This window comes from Pezoporus wallicus, unplaced genomic scaffold (assembly GCF_028554395.1).
Source record: "Pezoporus wallicus isolate ANWC-B61680 ecotype Strahan unplaced genomic scaffold, APGP_CSIRO_Pwel_v1 contig_1438, whole genome shotgun sequence".
Lineage (NCBI taxonomy): Eukaryota > Metazoa > Chordata > Aves > Psittaciformes > Psittacidae > Pezoporus > Pezoporus wallicus.
This window is the reverse complement of record NW_026638681.1, coordinates 3,552,368-3,577,501: the sequence shown is the minus strand read 5'-3', so window position 1 is coordinate 3,577,501 and position 25,134 is coordinate 3,552,368. Positions and strand designations below refer to the sequence as shown.

At 39.9% G+C, this 25,134-nt stretch overlaps 1 protein-coding gene across 24 annotated transcripts in view; it reads right to left on the bottom strand.

Moving 5' to 3' along the window:
- Positions 1–801: 801 nt before the first annotated feature.
- The window catches only part of DMD (dystrophin), a 1,199,681-nt gene continuing 1,175,348 nt past the window's right edge, over positions 802–25,134 (bottom strand). For 15 of the 24 annotated variants that reach the window (XM_057411859.1, XM_057411852.1, XM_057411854.1 and 12 more), the window contains 4 exons: positions 19,031–19,274; positions 18,542–18,665; positions 14,562–14,654; positions 802–1,614 (listed from right to left, as the gene is read on the bottom strand). In XM_057411859.1, the coding sequence (XP_057267842.1) occupies positions 1,517–1,614; positions 14,562–14,654; positions 18,542–18,665; positions 19,031–19,274 (559 nt within the window). In that variant the 3' untranslated portion in view covers positions 802–1,516. Of the gene's footprint in view, positions 1,615–2,933; positions 7,386–7,583; positions 7,616–14,561; positions 14,655–18,541; positions 18,666–19,030; positions 19,275–25,134 lie in introns of those variants that run through there. The other 9 variants (XM_057411863.1, XM_057411855.1, XM_057411865.1 and 6 more) reach the window with 4 other exon arrangements.

The following is a 25,134-nucleotide window of genomic DNA, read 5'->3' as shown; positions in this document are numbered from 1 at the left end:
AAGATAAAATTAAAAGCTGGTTAAGAGAATGAAGTGGTAAAGCTTTTGCTGACAGCACCTCATACTGGAACCTACCTCTCATGAGCTGCAGTCAAGCTGGCTTATCTGTTTGCTATCAGTTCCTCTCTTTCTCACATTGCTGTTAGTTGTGTGGGGTTACTTGTAGAGAGAAATGTGGAAGGAGAAAGGACCAGGACATTTTTATTGGTGATAAGTATCTCATGGAGCAGTGTGGCTACCTTTACCTGATCATGTGTGCACAAGAACAGCAGTAACTCTTCTACAGCCTTTCCTGAAGGACACTTGCAGCATTACAGCTCCTTGGGACTCACTGCTGTAGCAGGTTGAGACACATGTGGAAAGCTCTGGTTTTATTTTCCAGAGGACTGAGGAGCTTCATGCTCATTAACAGCACCAGGAGCTGGACAAGCAATGTTGCTCTGTGAATTACCTACTTGTGCTTCGAGTCAGAAGCTGATCCCACAGGGGGTCAGGAGGAACTTCTATCTCCCTTTCTTCTCTCCTCTGCAGCAAAGGTGATGATGCCACCTGTGAGGGAAGACCTGTGCCCAGCTCCTGCTGAAGCAGTAGCAGCCAGTGGGGTGCCAGACACCAGGGTCCAAAGGTTTAATCTGGTAAGGCAATTTCTACTTTCCTTTACTAATAGCATTCAGGAATTTAGTCAGCAGAGAAAACGCTGGCACATAAGATGGTCATTAAATTCTCTCCTTCTGGGCTGTCTGTTTTTTGTTGATTTTCTGTTGTTTTTTTTTCCCCTAGGTTTTTTGTTGTTTTTTTTTTTTTTTTTTTCATTTTCTGTCATGTAATGTGCTCTTTCATGTAATTATTGCAAACTAGCTGTGTAATTCATGTAATCCTTAATTTTACTGGCAAGAGGCAACAACTACCTTCACTGGAAGTTCAGGAGCTTCTTTTTTTTTAAGCCAGCCCTAGTCAGACAAAACCAATGAGAAATGTAAGTAAATATAAGTTGGCCATTTTGGTGTTGCTGCAGGAAATACTGTTTTTCCTTTTTATTTTTGCTAGGCAAGGAAAAGAACACAGGACATGAAACTCTGATGTAGTTACAGAGCTGAAATGAAACTGAACAAATGCACTGCCTCAGTAATTTTTTTGTGTGTTTTTTTTAAAGGGGGTTTCTATAAACATTTTTATAAAGCACACTTTAGTTTACAATCTTTCATTATAACTGTTATAAATTTTTTTAAACAACCCGAAATGCGTTCCATATAAAGAAATGGCAAGTTATTTAGCTATCAAGATTTTACATGTTGTTTTCTTGTAATTTTTGTACAATTGCATAGACGTGTAAAACTTGCCATTGTTAACAAAACAGTAACAGACTTAGGAAACTACTGAAATCTACAGTATAGTACCACTACCCTTCACAAAAATATAGATTTGTTTTCTTGTAAACTCTTACAGTCTAATCCTCTTTGTAGTATGAATATTATAAAAACCATGCGGGATGCCTGAAGTCGTAAAACACATCTTGCTATTCTAACACCTTGTTGTCAGTCATCACTGTCACTAAGGTTTCCATTGCTCTTCCCAAGTCGTCTGCCATGTGGAAAAGGCTTCCTACATTGTGGCCTGAAAAAGAAAGTCAAAGAGGACATTAAAGGAAGACAATACAGCAGTATGTTGGTAGGAATGAATGTTTTACTAGAGAGGCTGAGCACAGATCCATCACTTGCTGCCATTCCCAGGAATACGCTGGATGAGTCCAATATTTTGTCCTTAGCAAAAGTTGCTGGTTTTGCAGAACACTTAGCAATACTAGCTTGAATGGCTATGGTAAACTATGCTGACCATAAGCCAGTGTGTTTGTGTTCCAAAAAACCCCGCCCTGCAGTGACGAAGCTTCATTGTTACGAATGTTCACCAAAAGGAAGGATTAAATCCATCAACATCACAGAAAAGTTTCTGACTGGTGCTGCAAGTGTTTGACCATTCAAAGTCTATCAAGGAGAGAAACAGAAACAAACAGATCAGCAGTAATTAACTAAATCATTAAACCCAAGAGGTCCCAGCAGGATACCTGCACAGACACTAAAATGTTGAGGGCTGCAGCTCATTCAATCATTTTTAAAATATTCTTTGCTTCTCAAACAGCAGTTCAGCACAAAGATGCCAGTTATCAAGTAATGTACTATACAGTGGTTCACTTGCACATTTCTCCTCACCTGTAAAGAGTAAGGTCCTATCACCATAGCCCATTGTCCTCCTACATAGAAGTGATAAACAACCACAGACCACAATTCTGGAGCTGAAACCTGTAACAACTTCTCACACTCATATCTGCTGAAAATGTAAAGGAAAGGTAGCAGGGCTCATCAGCAGTAAGAAACGGCTTTATCACAATGAAAAACTAAGCAGACTTGAAGGCAGAGAGATTATATTTCCAAAAGTTGCTATTTTAGGCCCTTGGCAAATGCTGTGCGGTCTCCAGCTGCTGTTCAGAAGAGTGTCGTTTCCCCCCCCCCCCCCCAAAAGTCTTGTGGCAAGATTTGCAGCCCTCTATGTCTCAAATACCCTCTAGCATCTCAACACAGAGACATCATGGTCTATACAGCTGAACCAAATCTGGAATCTCCCTACCAAAAAAATACATGACAGATCTAGGCACTCTACAAGATGAGCAACCACGGACCAAGTGTTCAAGATTTCTTGCAAGGACAAGCAGGAATGAGCAGACAGAAGGTCTTTAAAGAAGCAGAAGGAAATTATACTCCACACAGCATATAATTGTATTACTGAACTCATCACCACAGGCTGATGTTGAGGCCAAACACATAAATGACTTAAAAAACAAATTAGAAAATAATCACTGAAGAAAGATTTTAGATGCAAAGAAGTGCACGTGACCTCCAACTTAAGAAGTTTCTAAGCCATACATTGCCAGCAACAGGGAAAGTACGACACAATAAAACTACATGCTGCTATGGCCTGAGGGGTTTGATTTACTCCCTGAAAATATAGGTTTGGAAAAAAAAATGGGGTTTACAATGCCATCTGCCCACAACTCTGCTTCCCAGGAATGCTTTGCATTAGCCTGGATGACAGCCCCTCGCCACAGTCCTTCTGAAAGGAGCAACCAAATGAATAAAGGACGTGAATAAAGTATGCAGACACACCGTTCATGAACTCCCTATCTGTAATGCATCGAAGCCTGACTGTTACTAGTGCCTACCTACAAAGAGAGTGTCGTCCTGACACAACTGTCTTCTCTAACAACAGGAGTGAACCTTCCTTGTGGAGCAAATCAAACTCACAATCCCCTTCCAAATATTCATAAATTATGGTAGTCATGCACTGCTGATATTTCTGCAGAACATAGGACCTTGGAGTAACATTAGTTAATATTCATCAGCATATATGGAATTGAAAAAAAGTGACCTGAGGAATATCCAGAGTATTTTTCTGGAGAACTACTATCACCTTTTACATTCAAATACTACTCGACAAGCAGCCTCAATAGCGACCTGCGCTGTGCATGGTAATAATTGCCAGATATCAATACAAAGAAATACTTGGTTCTAATCTGGTGACAGTTTGCTAATTGTACTAATGCACAGTGAAACAGATGCATCAAACTTCAATTTCATCCATAAATCATTAAGGTATAGATATCCTATAAGTCATAAGCAAAAGCTTCTAATTTGCTCATCAGCACATCAAGTAACAGTGCCTGCCAAGTTTTGGACAAAACACAGTTTACTTTAAAGTAAATGTATGCTACCACATTTATTTCAGATGTAAAGGATAATCTTTCTTATTTACACCATGCAGGCTAAGATCAATCCAGCAAATTACACCATGGAAAGTGAAAATTTGAAGAAGCTATATGAAAACAAGACCCTATTTTTATGGGAGATGCTTATGTAAACAGAATTGTAACTGTCACCGGTTTGATCTACTTACCTGAAACTCTGACATGGCTCAGGTACATCTGTAGCATGTGCCATCACAGCTTTACCAATAACACTGATATAACTGCAGTGACTGCAGCATCCTGTCTCTACAAACCACTTTCAAGAAATCTCTGGGCTTTAAATATTCTTCTGTTTCCAGTTCAGCAACCCAGAGATATGAGACAGAACAGTCAGGAGAGTTGTAACTGGCTAGCTAGCTCTGAGAGACACTGCTGCCATGGTCTCTTATTCAGGTTTGTGGCAATCTGCTGCTTCTAGAAACAATGATGGGACTCCGGGGCTCTTCTGAGGCTCTACCCACCACTCATTCCCAGCTCAGAAAGAGTGATAGCCCTTCCGCGGGGTTACAGCAAACTGCTAAACCCCATCTTTAGAAAAAATCAGTATTTGTGAATACTGTTTTGTACTGTCAGATACAGAGCTGTAAGGGTAACAAAGGCAAGCTGGTTTTATAGAAAGAGGCTAGGCGTAGAAAGAATAACTGCAATCAAAAATGTAGAAAAAAAGTCTCTCAGAAGTATCCCACAGTAGGTACAAACTGCTAAATTGTTCAGGTAAATAAAACACAGGCCAAGAAGATCTTCTGCATCCAGGGATCACCAGGTATTTTAATCCATAAAAATTACAGGAAAGTCTGTTAGTCTTTTTCTCTTTTCTCTGTTAATTGCTGCCATATTTTTGCAATAACCATGGTTCAAATCCGACCTCTCTCCACAGAAGCTGCACAGAGGCATGCTGGGGTGATTAAGGAGACACAACTCCCTCCACACCACCCATGCTACTTCTCTAGCACAGGTCTTAATTTTCTCTGCAGAAAACCTGAACAATTGTGTATCTTCTCCTGAGCCATTCTACTTTACAGCTCAGAGCATGACGATAAACATCTGCTGACTGTAGTTTATGTTAATAGCTGGACTGTAAAGTGCAACAGCTTGTTGACAGTAGTCTTTGGGACAATTGTGGGATGGAGGATGCCAGAAGAGAGGGCAGTGCAACAGTGCTCCAGCCACTCAGCTGGTGAACATATGACATGATGTACTGGTACTGTATGTGCAATGAATGCCCCCTTTTCTATAGTGCCTGTTACCTAAATAATGGCTCAGATGTACTCGCTGGTTTTATATAGCTCTATTTATTCTGTTGAATACTGCTCACTTGCCCTCTCTAAGACTGAAACACAGGACACTGACATTTTTGATTAACAAGCAAATGAGAAAAATACTTTCCTAAAATCACTTGGAAAAATATAAATCATAGCTGTACACTCATTATTATTCATATTGTTAAAGTAATGCCACTGAAGAAGGTATCAATTCTGTTTTGTTTTGTTTTTTTAAAAACATTAAAGCTGAAAAAGTTTTCTCCATGCTTAAGGCACTGAAAGGTTAAGAGAAGCTACTGTATAATAAAAAAAATAGCACACACTTTGAAATACAGCAATAAAGCTCAAAGTGGACATGGACAGTATTAACTTAGACTTATAAAATGGAGGGACTATTAACACAGGTATGTTTGCTTTGAAGAAGCACCTATTTCTGCAGACACTAACTACATCACTTCTAGTCACATGCAGAGTGATGTGTTTCACATCTGCTGAATTTGCTTTAGAGGCTCTACTGGAATTAAGGCCCTTGGGTGACGGCACAGGAACGGAATGACAATCTTATACTACAGCTTGTCAGAGAAATAAATGTAAAGCATTCAGACTTGAAAGAATGGACAGAAAGTAAATTAATAAACCCAAACACAATGCAGTGCCTTTTTTTGTAGCAGATTTCTAACCCTTCCCTGTCAAGAGAAAAAATCCTTCCTGCTGGTAACTTGGATTTTGATTTCCTTATTCATATTGAATAATGCTACAAAATCCATGGGATTACACATGAAAACAACACCTAATGTGAGTAATGGGATCAAAACCTGGCAGGGTGGGTTTAAAACAGCATGATCTGCTTTTGTGCAAATGGAGTTGTACATAAAGCAAAAATTGTTCTATACCTTAGCTCATACACTTCATAATCAGATGGAGAATGGCGTTTTATATTCAGCTCTGCAAGTTACCAAGCCCCTTCTGGAACCATCAGTGATAAGTACAGCTGGAGAGTGGTGAGTGATTCACTGAAGTCAACTTTTTTAGGATTAAACTGCTGGAATCTGATCAGGCAAGGCATGTACATTTTCCTATCTGTTTGTTTATTATTTTTCATTAATTGTATCAAGTATGCATTCAGCAGCAGAAGCTTTTTCTGAGTAATATGCATAAATCTGAATGAAGATACTAGAAATCAACAACCTGCTTTGCTGAGCTGGAGAACAATTCTCTGGCCGTATGAGCCAAGAATATGTAGGGCTGAAAATTAAATAATTTCCATTAAATTTGTGGACTGGTGCAGTTCTGCAAATGACATCCCAAGCACCCTATTTTTGATCCATATGAGAGAGGACCTGCCATTTGAGGACAGACTTAACCACACCGAGGCTCTCATACCTAGAAGTGTCTGGACCTGTGCCAGTTCCTACAGCCAATGCAGAGAACCACTATATTTCAAGGTACCACACTGGAACAAATCCTGGCTTACCCAGGGCAGCCTGTCAGTGACTGGGGGTTCACAGCAGCACTGCCAAAAACCCCAGGGCAGTGTGCTTCCATGAGCCCCACTCTCTGCACCAGCAGAAGTTTGCAGACCGGGTTACCCTTCAATTTCTGCCTCATCCACACTGAACATCATCTGTGCAGGAAAGGTCATTTCACAGCTACTTGCAACTGCACTCAGGCAGCCTCTGAATATTTCATCTTTAATAATAATTTTCACTAGGAATTCAGCTTTCAAACCTTGTACCTGGTTGGCAAGTGAAGAGCAGCTTCACAGAGGAAAAAATCAAGGCTCTCTGGAAATACTTTCAAAGGTACTATGACAACAGCGCAAAACGTTTTCCTCCATTAACAAGCAGTGAAGTATAAATTCTAGAATCTATTTTGCAGCAAACCAACCGTGTCCAAAGTGCACAGTGAAAACCATCGCCCATTTGCATTGCCAAATACAATACTGTGGAGCTGGTGAATGTTAGTAGCATTCTTCATATATATATACCAGGAAATTAAAACACCTGAATCTCTTATACCTCTCAACTCTCACTGCTCTAAAGAAAAAGAGAAAAAACTGTTTAGTAACTGCAGATGATGGTTGGTATATTGGCACATGTATGTACATACAATTGTGAATATGTAAGCAGGACAAGAGATATGGGTCTCCCTGTTCTGCTTACATACAAGAGCAACAGAACACAAGTCAATGACTGCAGCATAGCTGCTTACCACATTTATCATACAGAGGTTTAATTTTAATGTACTGTTTTCTCCTCCCCATTCCTGAGTTTCCACCTCTGGGAGGATGTAGGAAAATGCAGGTCAGTGAGCTGCCACTGTCCCCACTGAAAGTTGAGAGGTACGCTACTGTAAGAGCACACATGGGGAACGCACTCGGCAAATACCAAACCCAAAGCAAAAGAAAACCACCCCCACCCTTCATCAAACCCAAGCAAACCCGTGCTGCCGTCACACTCATGCTGAACACAGAAAGCAAGCTGTGACAAACAGAAGCCATGGCAGTGAGCTTGCATCTCACTAACCTCTCTCACTGGCTTTCCAGGGGCATTTCTTCCTTTAGGAACAGAGAGAGGAAGTGGAAAAAAAATCAGAAAAGAAAGGGAAAAAACCACATGTGAATATATATTTTACACTGTAAGAGACATTTCCATTCCCACTTAGGAATTTAATATAAAATAACTGCATTCCTGCTTTACACGAAGACTGAAAGTGTACTGAAATCCAGTAATGATTCTGACGTGATTTATTCAAGCACAATTCTGTAATCTGTGACTTGGTTTTAATGTAGCAAAAACACTTGAGAAAACTTGAGTACTTCTACTGATCAGTGGCAAAATGATGTTTCTCCAATGTCAAATTAATTAATCCACACATTTGAAGTTTTATTATGGCCTACATACATATATACAGGTATACATCTACACATACGCATACACACATTTTCCACCTAAAGCTGCACAGTGGGAACATAACATGCTCACATTAAAGATAAATACATTCCATAAGGTGTTTGCAACAAACTGATCTGCAAGCACTGTAAAACTGGAGAACAGAATGAAAAAGGGAGAAAAAAAAATTAAGGGGGAAAAAAAGGGAAAAGATCTCATCACTTTCAAGTTGCACTACTAAAATGGAGGAGTCCTTAATGGGCTGAGCTGAAAAGATGTTCTTAAGGAGCCTTCACAGAAGCCAAACTTGAATCATACTGATTCTTCCCAAACACTTACCATAGCATATTTGTTTTTAACAAAAGAAAGCCAGGTGTCAGTCAACAGTGGAGACACCTCTTCCTTTCCCTCCACTTCCACAGCTGGTGATAAAACACTCGCTGTCTAGAGAAGCAGCGTCCCACTGCCACTGGCCCATTACTGCCAGCACCAACACTGCTCGACTTGCAGTCTTCAGTGAAAAAGTTACTGATCAAGAAAGAGGATGCTCTTTGACCCAGAGTTGTTGTAAATGATGTAATTGTAAATGAAGTATGGGACAATGTGGAAAGATACAGACACAAACAGGAGAACACATGGCCAGTAACCTAATTGCTGTTGAGTTTTTTTCTAGGTATGGCAGCCTGCAGGAGAAGGGAAGGAAGACAACAAATAGCTTTGCAGGTATTTTACAAGGAGCAGAACAAGGGTCAGCATCACAGCAAAGCTGAGCAGGGGTGGTAAAGGAGAGGAGGACAGGGCGGAGGAAGTGAATGGCATCACTGACCACCACAGGTCACAGCCACTGCTCAGCTGCAAACGATAGGCAATGGAAACAGCTGGGGCAGCCTCTGAAGGACCTGGACATCAAAGGTTATGATTTATTGAAAGAAGAAGTTTTATTCCCTTCCTTCCCCTCTTGCTCCCCACAGTAGTATGCTTGCTATTAGAAATGACCATAGAACCACAGAATGGTTAGGGCTGGAAGGGACCTTAAAGATCACCTAATTCTAACTCCCTGCCATGGTCAGAGACACCTTCTGCTAGACCAGGTTGCTCATAGCCTCGGCCAACCTGTACTTGAACACTGCCAGGGATGGGGCATAATAGGTTTACAGTCATGCTTTGCAGGTGGGTTTTTATTCTGCTAAGGGGAGCCTCAATTCAGGTTGTCTATACCACATGTGCTAGTGGTGCACAGAGGTACCAGGGTGAGCTTGATGGCCCAGAGGTGTCACTTCAGTTCTAAGAACTTCACCTTGCAGGCCTGCCTAACTCTCTTGGATTTATATGAGCACTTACGCAACCTGTGACCTCCTTTGGTGATTTATCAGGAGCCATGAACTCCCTACAAAATGCCTCCCAGGACGGAAGATGAGAAGCTCTCACAAATACAAATCATGTAACAAAATCCTTGAAAATGAAGATATAAAATCCATTGCACACTTTGGTCTTCTTCTGAGGTACAGCCTCAGGGTTTAGGTGAGTAGGTGGTCTAACTAAGGCCTCCAGAAACTGCAGCATGATATAGTGAGGTGTTCAAGAGTCCCGGGGCACGAATGAGATGCAGCAGAGGACAGTTAATTTTGAGTCAAGAAAAGAGAAGGAACTGCCTACACGCAAAATACTGGATCCTTTTGGAGGTCTTAAAAAATACCTACCTGTCTCCACAAGCGCCTAAGACTAAGACTGCAGCTACACTGTGTCTAATTTAAATATCTAAGAGACAGACTGGATTCTGTTTGAAAATTAATGTATTTAAAGGTAACTGGGATAGCTCTGCACAACACAAAACAGCTGATGAGAAAAGTCTGTGGTGAGTAATCAGCCCTAGAATTTGTTAACTGCAACAAAGAGTAGCACTACTACAGTAAGCTGATTTCTTTTAGAGGGAGATTAAAAAGGGTTTTACGGATTTTACTCTATTTTCTTCTTTGCATATGAATGAATGTGTGTCTCTAGGTTTTACGGCAAGGAGTATGGTTTCACATAAATTGCAGAGGAAGAAGATTGTCTGTATTGCCATGGTTCTGAAACTTATATTCTAGAAGGCATCAAAATACTGATACACAATCCACAGGTGCCTAATCATCTATTATTACTGCTCAAATCAAGATTTCCTGCCCTTACAAAATAGCAGTCTTTCTTGCTTTTTCTGTTTTGGAAATCTACGTGACATTGTATCACAGGCAAAGGTACACAGAGAGTGATCGAATCAAACCTGAAATCAGAGGCATTGATAGAAATTTCATCTATGCAGATTCATAGAATCACAGAATGGTTTGGGTTGGAAGGTACCTTAAAGATCACCTAGTTCCAACCCCTCTGCCAGGAGCAGGGACAGCTTCCATCAGACCAGGTTGCTCAAAGACCCATACAACCTGGCCTTGAACACTTCGAGGAATAGGGCAGCCAAACTTCTCTGGGCTGTAATTTCATAGCACAAGACAACAACTGTATCAAGCAATACTATGTTAAATAATAACGGTGAGTACTGATCCCTCTCCAAGTGTTTTCATGTTATGTATGTCATGGCCTCTCAACTCTTTTGAGCCATTGGGGTCACATTTCTAACCACTTCTTAGCTCCCACTTCCTTATTATCCACCATCAAGGGCCTGCATTGAAGGCCTGAGAAGTTCTCTCATCAACTTTAGTTAGCTCAGGAACTCTTGTCTTTAAATTCCTCTCTGAGCTCCATTCATAGAAAGCATCTGCCACAAAACAGTAACTGCAAAGCACAGTGTGGTCTGCCATGAGATCCACCTGAAGCAGTGCAACTTGTTTGCTCTCAGTGCTGCAGAAGAGATGGATTTGGCCTTAAAAATACTGGCCTGCCAATCTTACTTTCTAACTGTGAACCAATTCCCTGGAGATTTAGAAGCTTGGGCACAAAGACAGCGTGAAAATGTTTTCCTCTGTGGCCCATTATCAAGCAGGGTCAAACAAACTTGAGGTGGTATTTAATGGTAGATTTCCACTAAATGTCAGACCTCTGGCTTTGACATCTGTTTTGAGTTAGCACAGCAGCTGTTTGAAGCAGCTGCAGCAGTTGTGAATTTGCTGGGAGCAGCAAAGTAAAAGAGGACTGCATGGGAAGCCTTTCAGATTAAAAGGAAAGAAAAATTCCTTAAGGACAGCAATCATCAGGTATTCAGCAGAATTTCCCTTTCCAGAAAGGAAACAGCTTTCAGCACCAGCAGTCAGCTATGCAAGGAACACGGACGTCCTTTGCTCCTTATGCCAAGAACTGTCAAAAGGTTAAGCTGAGAAACCCTATGAAAGGTATATAGTCACACAAGTTATTGCATCAGAGATCTGGTTGTGAAGGTCTATAACATGATTTGTTTAACATATGCTTCTCTAAAATGCATTCAAAATGATGCTGTGAAGCCTTGGTGCCCTTTTAAAAACAACTCTATGTAGGAAAAGCTTGGAAAATGTCATAATCAAACCAAATCTATCTCCAGGTAAGTGGCAATTAATTACTACTACACTTTACTGCTTTGTTTCAGAAGTCCAAAATAAGAGCTACTACTTGCTTTAGAAAATTATTTCCCAAGCTGAGCAAATCTTACTCTTCAGATACTATTGCTGGTATTTAAACTAAATAGTTTTGTTTTAAATTTGTGTCCTGTGATGTTCAACTATGCATCTGAGCATCCATGCACCAAAATTCAGTCCTTTTCTGTCTTCACTGCTTATTCAGCTCTAAACTTTCCTCAGGAACCAAAGCCTTCAGCGTCTAGTTTACTCTTGTCATACCATTCTGCATTCCTCCAAACTGTTGTTAACCTAAGAGCAATAGAATACCCAGAATCATGTCCCTGATTCAAAAGGCCTATCACTCCCTATTCTGTGACATGCTGGAGCTGGACATTTAACTTGAAATTTGACATGCTTATGTTTACAGGCCACAAAGGAAACCTACATTTAATGTTCTGCCAGTAACTTCCCAGGCCTTTTAATATATCCCTAGATTTCCTCAATTGATTCCATGTGTAAATTTCAGGTTATTTGTATGGATGTTTGTCCCTTCCTGTATTTCATTTTGTTATTCTCAGTTTCAGTCTAGACAGGTTTTGATGAGTGCCCTCTGTCCTCTGCAGCTCTTCTGGAACTGTATCGTCTATGAATATCATAGTAGATTTTTTCTACAATATTAGTATAGAAATAAACAAATCTACTTCTAGTATTAGTCAATCTTTGGCATTTAATCCACCTTCCACCTTCCTTCTAGTTTTAATTTCTAAAGCCAATATATATCACATGTGGTGCCACCTTATCCAAGTAGTTCTTATTCACCTTTTAAATAATATTTCATAGGCTCCTGCATCAACAACACACTTCTTAATGCGAGACTGAGATAACTGAGTTTTCTTGCATCTGACAATTTTTTAACTCTTCTTAGTAAGGATGAATGTAAGAAAATGTATTCTTTTCAGATCTGTTGCCATCACTTGTTTGGGCTTACACTTGTGAAGGCCAATGTCATCCCGGGGTGTATTAGAAGGGGGGTGGTTAGTAGGTCGAGAGAGGTCCTCCTTCCCCTCTACTCTGCCCTGGTGAGACCGCATCTGGAATATTGTGTCCAGTTCTGGGCCCCTCAGTTCAAGAAGGACAGGGACCTGCTGGAGAGAGTCCAGCGCAGGGCATCGAAGATGATTAAGGGAGTGGAGCATCTCCCTTATGAGGAAAGACTGAGGGAGCTGGGTCTCTATAGTTTGGAGAAGAGGAGACTGAGGGGTGACCTTATAAGTGTCTATAAATATATAAAGGGGGAGTGTCACGAGGATGGAGCCAGGCTCTACTCAGTGGCAAACAATGACAGGAGAAGGGGTAATGGGTACAAACTGGAACACAAGAGGTTCCACTTAAACTTGAGAAGAAACTTCTTCTCAGTGAGGGTGACGGAACACTGGAACAGGCTGCCCAGGGAGGTTGTGGAGTCTCCTTCCCTGGAGACATTCAAAACCCGCCTGGACACATTCCTGTGTAACATTATCTAGGTGTTCCTGCTCCAGCAGGGGGATTGGACTAGTTGATCTTTTGAGGTCCCTTCCAATCTCTAGCATACTGTGATACTGTGATAGCTTAATTTATGGAATTAAAATATTAACTGATATATGTAGTATTTCAAATACCTCATTATTATTTCATAAATTGCTCCTATTTTACTTAAAACTAAGCTCTTTTTAAAAAAAGAAACTGTCATTGTCATCATGATTATGAATTAGATACCACATTTAGTGAATATTTTAACACATGTATCTACATCTAGACACATGCGATTACGCAAGATCACCTTAATACAACATATTTACATAAATGATGGTCACTGATAACAAAGCACTGTCTGTTGCAACCTTGTGTACACAGCAACTTCAAAAAGAAGTCAGTTTTTATCTATATACTAATGTTTGAAAGATTTTACATCTCTTGTCTCTGATAACAAATATCTAGGCAAATACGACTTTTGAATGTAATGCTGAGGTGGAGATGAATGTAGTTAAGAATATACTGTATCAGATTTTCTTCAATAACATCTTTCTAAATGATCCTATCTTTTGATCTTTAGCATGGGATCTTACGCAGTTTATACTGCCGCCTTCTTTCTCACTCACAGATGGTGCCTGGTGAGAGCTGAGCTTGCTTTGAGATCAAAGGATGAAGAACACTTCACTGAAAGTCTAGCATAATGTTTAATGCATTTATCTACTAAAGAAGTACAACTGAGTGATGTGTGACTGTGGTAAAGTCTCTGCCCCTACTGAAATCCACCTAACAGGTATCAATAGACACTGGGATTTTCTTCTGCCAAGAGATTTATCTGTGAGCCTTCTTTCAAAGCAACAGGTAGTATCCCAAAGTTACCACCTCCTGCTGAGAATCTAAACCATTTTTCCTGAGCAGAGTATTTCCTCTGGGCTCAGAAAAGACCTTCTTAAATGAAAAAAGGTTGAACAAATAAAACCTTGTAATACAAATGCTTAGGCAAACAACAGGAATAAGCAAAATGGAAACACTGAAAGAAATGCTGTATCTGTAGGACAACTGCAGCCTACACTGCACAAAAAAGCAGCCCACTTGTTTTAACTCCACCACTCTGAACTACAAATCTAGAGTGCTACAAGGTCTACAAGGTCACATCACTGACTCAGAACTTAATTATTTCAAACACCATTCTTCTTGGAGAAAGGTAAAAACAGAAGAAAAATGTGCTAAGACAGGTTTTAAAAATAAGTCATTGAGGAGAGTATCTGAAAAGGAGAAAAGCTGTGAGAAAATGAACATGGCAAAAAGGAAGAGAAGAAAATTCTCAGGAAGAAAGAATCTCAGACAGACATTGTTTCATTCATGTATCTAGCAAGGGCTACCTGTGGAGGTAGCTTAAGGTAAAGGAGAAGCAGGCTGCTTCTCACTCTAAACCAGGTTTCTCTATAGCTATTGTTAAAACAAAAACAAAGAACAGCAAAAAAACCTGAAACCAAAATACAATCCCCCTGAAAAGATCAAGGAACAGAAAGCACTTTTATCTTCTTCCCTCTCATCTGCCACAGGCAGCAGCGCTCACCTCTGGAGCTGGGGAAGGAGTTGTTCAGCTGCTCCATCACTTCCTCCAAACCTGTGCTTGTGTCCTGGGGAGGGCTGAGCAACTCATCCTCACCTGGAAAGCAAACCCACACCACTGTATAAGAGCCTCTATAAAACCATTTGCTAACAGCTTGCTGCTGCATATGTCCTTCATGAAGCTAAGGCTGTTCACTTGAACACATTTTATGCTTAGTATGCAGTCAAGATTTTTAAAGGTGGATTTTGTTGACTATTATGTTTTTTTTTAAGGATCTAAGTGAAATTAAACAATGTGTTTTAAACAACTAGCACTGACTTTTAATTTGTAAAAGGGGACTTAAGAAAAAATTCACTCTAGTAAAAGAAGTGGGGTAAAATGTCTGCTAGGAACATTTTGTTCCATAAATGACACTCATTTCAGCTTCTCTTATTCTATTAATGGAAAAAGAAATTGCTGTTGTGAGTGCTGCTATTGAGCAGCTTTCTAATAGTGCTGGATTCATGTTAGCACTGCTTTGCCTAAGCTACGTAAATCAGTAGAAACCCAGATTCTCATCTGCATCAGTATTAATATTTCTGACAGTTTAATTGCATCAGATTGGTGCTCCAAGAACATTCAATTGTACTGTAAAATGGTTTAGCAGCAGTTTAATAAAGCAAAATACATTTCTCCCACTGAATAATTTCTATAACCTGATTATAGGGCAGCAGCTTAATGGGAAATTCAATACATTTTATTTTTACTGGGTTTTTTTTTTTTTTGGTCATAGTTTCAGATAACTAAAATCCATATGTTGATTTTACTGTAGACCCTAGCCTCCAGTACAAATAAAGTATCTGAAAAAAGATGTAAAGGATATAATTTGAGTGAGTTTCTCCTTTTTTACTAGTTTTCTTTTATTCCTAATAAAACACAAAAGCAATTTTTCCTTCTGTAATAACCATGTGAGGTACATCTTCATTTTGAAAATGACATTCTAGAATGTCTTGCCCTACTAAACTTGAGCGATAAATTGCCTGATTTTCTTTTAGCATTTACATTCTTTAAACATTGAGGTGCTCAATACTAGCAGAAAGCCTACTGAAAGAGATGATAAAGGAACACTTCAGGACTGCATACACTTCCTACTTAGGCTTAGCATCAGCCTCATGTTAGGGCCAGGAGTTTCACAAGAGTTATTACTGACCCAGAGTAATTTTTTCCCACTCCAGTACAAAAAGTAAGGTTTCTCCAAGAAGCTCTGAATTCACATAAGTGATGGTCTTCATATCAGCTTCTTTTATTCCATAAATCATCTAAAAATAGCTGCTGAGACTGCTTTCAGCTTTTGACTGGTGCTGGGCTCACACAAATCAAAAAAACTCCCACTATGAGTTACTTCTGCATCAAGTGTTGTACTGATAGAGGTGCCTTAGCAGAAGTAATGTCCTTCCAGCCTCGGCTGGGTGTTAAGATAGAGACCCAAAAGTGAGATCTTGCTACTTCTACCCAGGCTGAGGACCTTTATCAGAATGACTGCAGGAAGCCATCTGGCCCTAAAGATTGAAAGAAGAGGTCTGTGGTTCTGCTGTCATGCTCCGGAAGAACTGAGGACATGTACTGATTTTCAAATGTTCTGGTAAGCACCAACAGAACGTGAACTGTGCTGACCCTTAACACTGCTGTATCCTTTACTTAAAATGCATTATTTTTATTTTTTTCTTATATGGATGATTTTTCTGAGCATTTTTTTTTTTGTACGTGAGAAAATAAGGCGTCAGCTGAGCAATCTGACAAATGTAAAGACACCTTCAGACCTCAACTACCTCTCTTTATGTAAAAGAGTCTTCCCCATTTGTGTTTCTACAAAAGACTTGGAGAAATGGGGGGCTCAAATATTCTTGTGGTACCTGAACAAATTACAGTTCAGGAAAGCCTCTTGTTCTTCACATGCCCCAGAGAACCTCCTCTGCTGCTACATGACTGAGGGAGAAATGCCAAAGTTCAGGACCTTTCCATTAGGACTCTGTGAGAAGAAAAGCAAAACTTTTCCACATGCCCAGTTGTATTTCAGGTTATCACGGGATAAACTTTTCTATTTGTAAATTAGGATCTGAGTGGGTTGCTGCTTTTACCAAATGGCTGGAAACACTGCTGGTTTCTGTCACAGAAATCTCTCCCTGAGAAAGCAGGGAGGCAGAGAAGCATGGTGGATCTACATTCAAAGAAAAAGTTCAACGATATCCTCTTAAAAAGAAAAATATATAAAAGCTACCACTAAATTACCTGATTGCCTGAGAGACCTAGAGATCCTCAGTATCTTCTTGGAAATTATGACTCCCTCATTATTGGGCACATGCTCGCTGCATGGGAACACTGTTTACAACACCACTCTAGCTCCTTCACAATTCAAGAATATTTTCAGTCACACTTCAGAAAACTCTCAGACTGGCAAGTAAAGCTTTCTAGTGTGAAAGGAGACTTGACAAACTGAATTAGTTGTGGTTTGTTAGCTCAGTTAGCAATTCTTTTTAGAAGCTCTACTCCATGCTGCCAACAGTGTTGCTTTGCCGAGTCTCAACACAATCATACTGATAATAATTCAACAACTTACTGTCCTTCTGCATATTGGCTCAATCAAACAAAGAAGCCCATGTCATGTCTAAATGTTTGCTTTTAAAAAGTTTTAGCAGTTTATATGATTGTATGCATGTTAATTAATTCTAGTCTCACAAGTTAAATGGGAAAAATTGTATACTGAGTCAAATGAAACAAAATACATTATATTTTCTCATAATAAAGTATACAATTCAAAACTACAGGACTTCTAATAAGATGAATGGAAACTAGTTTCTTCCTATCTTTTCTTGTGTATTTTGATTAATTTATTTTATGAGATAAAATTCATGACATTTCTTCAGAAAGCTGATGCAAATTACTCCGATACATGATGTCTACTCTGTGTATGCTGTACATAGCAAAATTACTCTCTTGTCATACTGTTAAAGAAAGATGCAAATGAAATTGTTGTTACCTGTGATTGTTCTCTCACCCCAGGATTTAACTTAAGCATTCCTAAAGGTACAATTCGTTTCACTTTTTTATTTTGTGTTGTAGGGTGTACAGATCCCATCTTGTTTGATACTGGCACAGGCTGACATTACTGCCTATGCTCAGGATGAAAGAAAAAGGCCACGACCAAGCTGCATCTCCCACCATGATGGCACTTCAGACACAGCAGCATGTCCCCTCCCGTTCAATTTCTCACTGTCACCGATTCTCTCAGAACCACAGCAAAGCTTTCACGTAAGCCTCTCACTCTCCCCCAAAGCCTCTCTCCAATATACACTAAATAAATTTCTGTGTATGAAGCTGAATATTATCATCAGTCTTAAAACAGTATCTTGTTCAAATAACTTAAGCACATCTGCTTAAAGATGCTGCAATGGTTGGTTTAGCAGAAAATCCTTACTACTTGGTAATAAATACTTACTAATTATATAACAGATAGAAAATTAGGAAATGCTACAAAGCAGTTACTGAAAGCACCAAAATAATAATTCTAGCCTCTAGCTACAGAACATCATTACTTAGCCTTACTCCACAACTCAAATGATGTTCATTATCACATCTGATGTGATATTTAGAAGACACGAGATGAGCACTGCCTATGAGTGACAGCTCAATCCTACTGACTGAGCCATGACATATTAAAAAGAAGATCATATCAGTTAACGTGGAGATGATTAATCATACATTTGATCTCTTAGCCATAATGAAAACTGTGTGCATTTAAATCAGCCATGTCACACTTAATAGATGAAAGTCAGTTTGAATATAATAGTCAGCTTCTTAGTGATGACACTGAAGGCCACTGCAAATGTCTACTTTATTCTCACTGAACTAAACAAGAGAGAAGAGTATTTTCTGCTTTTAAGGGTCTTTTTTTCTGGAAAAATGGAACTACATATTTTATGACAATCTGAACTTTGTTATCTTACCCATGGTTTCTGAAGTCTGGCTGCCAACTACACGAAGAAGCATTGGCTGACTGCTGTCTGACCTCTGCAAAGAGGCAGAAGGAGATGACAGTGTTGTACCATTCAACTTGGCATCTGCCTGTGGCTGAAAATTGAAGACAAAAAGAAGAGACTAATAATCTCTCATTACACTTGCACAAATCTTTGTATCTCTGTATTTTTTATTCCATGAATACACACAATTTTTCTGTATAAGTAAATATATCCATGCAAACAATGGATTTAAATTCTCAATAAAACAAGGAAGAAGACTAAGTAAGAACACTGAAACATGATTTTGCACTTTCACTTGCACTCTGTAGAACAATTTAACATTATTCTCTCACTAGCCTCCACAGATATGATTTCTTGGTATGTTGCTGTTATTGATAATGCTTCACACGCTGTTTGGAAAGTGACTCTACTTTCTAGTCCTGGAAAGAGATCCAGAAGAAAGGCTTAAGGGCTCACCTGCTCCAGCAGCTGCCTCAGCCTGTGCAGCTGTGACTCCAGCTGTTTGTTGTGATCCTCCAGAATTTGCATCCTGGCCTCCAGGCGGCCCTTGTGCTGGCGAAGCAGCTTGGCTTCCGCAATGAGTTCAGCATCCCGTGGGCTTTGTGGAGAAACTGGCATCATCTCCGGTGGGGACGGCAGTGGAGACAGTCCTTTGTGGTCATGCTGTTGCTTCAAACGGTCATACTCTGCTTGCAAATTTCTGTTGAGAAATAATAAAAAGGTAAAAGCTTTATGGAGCCGAATAGGCCAGTTTAGGCTATACTCTGCAAGGGGCAGTGAGCAGGCATCTTGTGTGGTGTCATGTGTCTAACTACAGGGGGGAAGAGGCTCACCTACATCACCTGCCTTTCATTCTGCTGAATCCACATGCATGTATATTCATGTAGGCTTACACCTCACAGATGTGCATGGAGCTGATACTATATGGACTTGTGATATAAACACTGCCTAAAGGCTTTCTCCAAATCCAGAATTCACGATTAATTCCCTTGCAGGGCACACAGCACAAAAGGCTGGCTGGGCTCCAGACACCCTCCCAAAAGCCCGGGTACAGCCTGTCCTGTGACCAGTCCTCCTCGGCTTCCTGCTTTTTATCCTTCTCAGCACAAGCTGGACTGCATGTTTGCTTCCATGCACAAATACACTCGAGGACCAATTAGTGCTAAAAGAGGACTTCGGGTGATCAAAGCCCTTTACAAACACTAATCAAAGTGGACACCACCTGGCTGGCCTATCCGTTCTACAGATGAGAAAGCTAAGACAGAAAGGTGGCCATGCAGAAAGTCAGAGCAAAACACAGAACTCAAGAGCTCATTTGCAACTCTGCCATTGCCACTCAGGTCACATCACTCTCCTTCCTTTCTATTTGCAACTGCATCTCCAGCCTAGCTCTAAAATTACTAACCTAATATGAGGAAAAGACAAATTAGTGAACTGCTCTGTTGAACTGCACTGCACTAACTTCTGTTATAATTTTCATCTTCATTTGGACTGCCCTGTGTAGAGAACTGGCACTGCTAAGCTTGTTCTTTTATTCTGTAAAGCTCCAGTTTTACTCCAGTAAAACACTCCGTAGATTAATATGATCTACAGTGGTCCATGTGAAAAAACCTTACCAAGCAGGATGAGCACAGAAGGTAAGAAACTGAAACCCTGCTAGGGATAAGGCAGTCCGAAACTGCAAAAACAGTAACTTGCAACAGAAGCTTTGTAGGCAAGGGAAGGCTAATAAATTGCACTGGGATTCTGTTGCTATGATATTCCTTTAGAGCTTCCCAGAAGGAGGATGCTCTGGTAACTGCTTACTCATCACAAGTGGCGACCCAGATTTTATTTTTTTCAAGTTGTTCTTATTTGAGGTTGTGAAAACAGGCACTTTTTGCCAGTTCTGCCTGCAAATCACAGTACACACTGACAGTTTGGGCTGGAAGCTTAACAGCACCTCAGACACCTCCCAGTAAACCTCACTAAGCTCTGAAACTCTTCTAAAGGTACATTATTGTGAGCAGAACAAGAACTCAAGCAATATACCTTGTTTCGCATAGATAAGAAAGCAATGCCAAGGACAAAGACAGGCTACTGACTGTCCTTCAAATATACTTGTGCCCCTCAGCAGCTATTTGATAGACACCTGCTAACCTGTGGCTGTGGCACCCCCCAGAATATGATCCCTAAAGGATGTCTGACCTAAATGATCCCTCCTCTACTGAAGTTTTAGAAGATTAAAAAAAGGGGTAGATCATTCTTAACTACAGGTTGTTCCAGGTTCCAAAATTCAAGATTTCTTTTGCTAAAACCCACACAAAGGGGGAAAAACCATGAGGAGTTAAGAATAGAATACAGAATAGCTCAGCTAGAAGGGACCTACAAAGATTATTTAGTTCAATTGCTAGACCACTTGAGGACTGACCAAAAGCTGAAGCATGTTGTTACAGGCATTGTCCAAATCCCTCTTAAACACTGACAGGCTTGGGGCAAAGATCTCCTCTCTAGGAAGCCTGTTCCAGTGTTTGATCACCCTCTCAAGAGTTATTTTTTTTTCAAGGGAAGTTTTTGTTTCAATAAAATACAGAGTTTCAAGCTCATGAAAATAATCTGGGAAAAGAAAAAATAGGCGATACTGGATGTTGTCTTCTGATACGCATAGCTAAATGAACTGGTAAATAATTAATAAAAATACAGAAGGGAATAGGAATGAGCATGACAGCAGTATCACACAAGGTCTTACTGCAGACTAAAGTTTAGATAGGATTGATCATTAAGCTTGTTTTTCACAAAGTCTGTAGATAGTGGCTATCACTACCCCTTGAGAAATTTCCCAGATATACGATATGGGCAATACTCTACAAACAGCAGACTCTAAAGTCTTAAGTGCTGTAAAGCAAAAGATAAAATACCACCCTTGGTCATACTTACAACATAATCAGGTACCCTGCTACAAAGAAATCTACAATTATCGCCTCAACTATCAGTATAGAGAAGTCCTTCCAGTAACCATGGTACTGAAAAACAAGTGAGGACCAGGGTGTAATTCAGATAAAAACGCCTTCATGTCTCATATAAAACAATTAAAAACTCCTTCTGAAAGCCTACAGTAAAAAAAAAAAAAAAAAAATTGTAAAGGATATTGCACATTACCCAAGTAGAGGTATGTCTGAATTTGTGAGTTCAGTAATTATAGTTGGAATAAATGAATGTCATTTTGAAGGATGGATGTGAGTTTGCCCAGAGCACCTGTGTCACTGAGTTTTCCAGCTGCACCTTTTCAGTCCAGCTAACACAGTCCTTAGGCCTTAGGAGAATTGAGACTCATCATCACAGAAACTGCCTTCAGAGCTGCAGGAGTGATGTGGAGTGCAGATGATCAATAATGTCACAGTAATTGGGATCTAAACATATAGGCATGAAGATTTGTATTAACATAAGGGAAAAAGCTGAAAATTAAAAAAGAAAGAAAGAGGTGGAAACCTGCTGTAAGAATATCCTGGAGAAGAGAACAATCAGCTCTTATTCCTACCTCTGGAACAGTTTTAAGCTGTGTGGTGAAAAAGGATTGCTGCTGCAAGCCAGGCACTGCCCACAGCACTCAGTGTGAAGCCTCTGTGTCCCAAGGAAAAGCACTCTGCCATTTTCAGCATAAAATGGGCCATAAGAGAAAGGGAGATAAAAGCATAATCCTCTCCAAATGAATGTAACTAAGCAAGCAGAGGCAGTACTGTGAAACTTAGCCTCCCTCCACCATAGCTCAGGCTGGGTAACTTTTACATCGGGCTGTCACAAACAAATGAAGCTGCTGCATCCTCTGATTTATTCTGCTTCAGTAAGAGAAATAGAGAAAGACAACTCCCATATATTTATGTATCTCATTTATTATGCTTGCACCTCTTTAAAGCATTCATGAAGAAAAATATTAATAGAGGAAGCATGCAACGTAACTCTGATTTATGCAACTGCAAAGAGCCGGGTAGCAAAGAGCTCATGGCTCTTTGCCATCTATCACTGGTGGCATTACTTGCCTGGTGACAGAAATCCTAGTGGACCCTATTTGCTGAGTAGTCCTTTTAGAGGCAATTGAGAATTTATGAATTCTTTTTATTTTTCATCTCCCTAAAGAAAATCAGTGGTCTAAAGATATGGACAAAGCTGGTAACTGAACTACCTACCCCTGTCACTGGAGTGCCAGTGTTTACTCACGATGCTTCACCCTCAGAAGATCTAGTTTCCCTTCTTCAATGCCAAAATAAATACCAAGAGGAGCCACAAGATGTTTAGAAATGTATCACTTTCTCACTATTGGCAACTATACAGAAGGAACTTATTTGAGAAGGCCATTCATCAGTCTTCACATCTGAAGGAACACCATAGCTGCGCAGAAACAAAGCATCTTTGAGATCTGGGGTATTAGTGCTTCTCCAGTGGCGGACAGCCCCCTCTGCTCCAAGTGCAAGTCAAGAAAGTAAAGGAACGGCAACTAGCTCTGGCTGGAGATCTCATTTACTAAGTTTTGGTATATACAGCTAGGAACTGAGAGGGAAAAAAGAGAACAAGACAGAAGTCTTCCTTCTGAAGAAGTATGTCAGTGATCTTGACTCAACTAAAATGTTTAGGAAACATCCTTTTTCTTTAGTCATTAAACCAGCATTTTAATTCTTTGCAAAAAGTTCTGGGCCTCTGTCACTGCAAAACGTATGCTTTCCACTTAACGTTAGCACAGTATAACCTATCCTGCAGAATAACCTATGTAATGTACCACTTTAGATGGACACCAGAAATCTGTCTTCTCTGTTTCTGGAATACATTCACTCTTGAGGAAATCTCAAAATGTTTTTGGGACAGTTTTATAATTGCTTTTTTTCTCTTATACTGCAATACAGTGATAGTGCCTTCAAATTTATGTTTATTGCATACATAAGAAACAGTCTTATCACAATAATCCATGTGATGTAAAGCTGAGCATCAGCCTGAAGGCCTTATACTCAAATGCAACATTTTCACCAATTGAAAATATGCTCTAAAATACTCACATGTTAGCAAATATAAATTATTTAAAAGTGAAATTTTAGCCATAAATTATTTAAGGAAGTCATATTTGCAAGCCACAGAAGTACGAAGGTCTCAAAATGCTAGCAGATAAATAATGAATATCTAAGAAGAGGTCCTTGGAACTGAAAAAAAATCCCAGTCAGAACTGTCTCAACTTGGTTAGTTTCTAAGTTGGATAATACATTTCAGAAGAATTCAAAATAGGCAACAGATCTTTTAAAACTGTCCAAAAGCAGAACCTCAGAATTACAATTTCAAAGGGTCTTCCATTTAAGTAACAAGTTAAGATAAAATATTTGGAGACCATAAACTGCAGCTGAAAACCAAATGGAGGTCAGAATTCAATAAAGAACTGAAAGAGGCAAAGAAAAGTCAAAACAAGAAGTAAAAAAAGGGGCTTTTTTTTTTTTTTTTGAAAAGCAGGAAATTGTGGAGAGCGGAAGGAAAAGAGGAATGATGACAAAGTGGTCTGAATATCATAGTACTGCTTCTTGTTGGCACTTAATGCAGTTTCCCCAGGAGCTGCTGAGAAGTGGCTGCATGGGCTGACTCCCACTGTAAAATAATACAAGATACAGCAGAGAGAACTAAATCTTTGTTGTCAAAAATCCCCAGCAGTGTATGCAACAAAACCTGTGTCAACACAAGCAGGAAAGGATGACTGTTTATCTAACACTGCTAGCTGCCCAGCCACTTGCCTTCCCCAGCATAAGCACCACATCCAGCTCGGCACTAGCAAGGAGACATGCTCCAGCAACAAGTCCCGAGGTATTTACGATGGAGATGAAACAGTTCAGGTGCTTTAAGGCTGGGCTGAGGACCAGGTGGTCACAACACGATTTGCATCATGTTCAAGTTATTTCCCAGCAACAGATTCACTGAGCCTTCATGCTGATGCAATAAACGTTTGCTTGGAGGGCATGGAAAGGAATTCACTCATTGGAACTGGGTTCATGCAAGGAATTAGGCACTGGGTTGTTGATTACCTTTGAAAACAGCCAAAAAAGGTTTGCATAAACTCAAAGGAGAAGAAAGACTAGGGAATAGAAATTTAAAGGGACAAGACTGTTTTTTAAAGGTAGGTAAGTTATATGAGTGGCTCCTCACTGACCCTGTCTGACCAGCTTGTTTTTCTAAACAGGAACAACTGTTTCCTCCATAGAGTCAGTTATCTGGCTGTGACAAGCTATCAGGACAACAAGAACCTGCTCACTATTCAGGATCCACCTGACATTTTAAGTAAAAGCTATTTATAGCAGTTTGCAAAGACAAAAGTAATGATTTTGTCATAATCAATGAATATCACAACAATGTGACCTCCATGCTGCCCTACAGAAACAGACCTCTTCATCCCAGTTGCACTGAGACCTGAAGCATCCACAAAAGGCAAGGCTGCTTGTGGTGGCATCCTGTCCGTAACAGTGCCTCCAGTAATACAAACGAGAAAACAGGCTATAACCAAGCTTATAGTCTACAGCTCTTGTTTAATCCAGAATTGGCAAACTTCAAAACAGGTA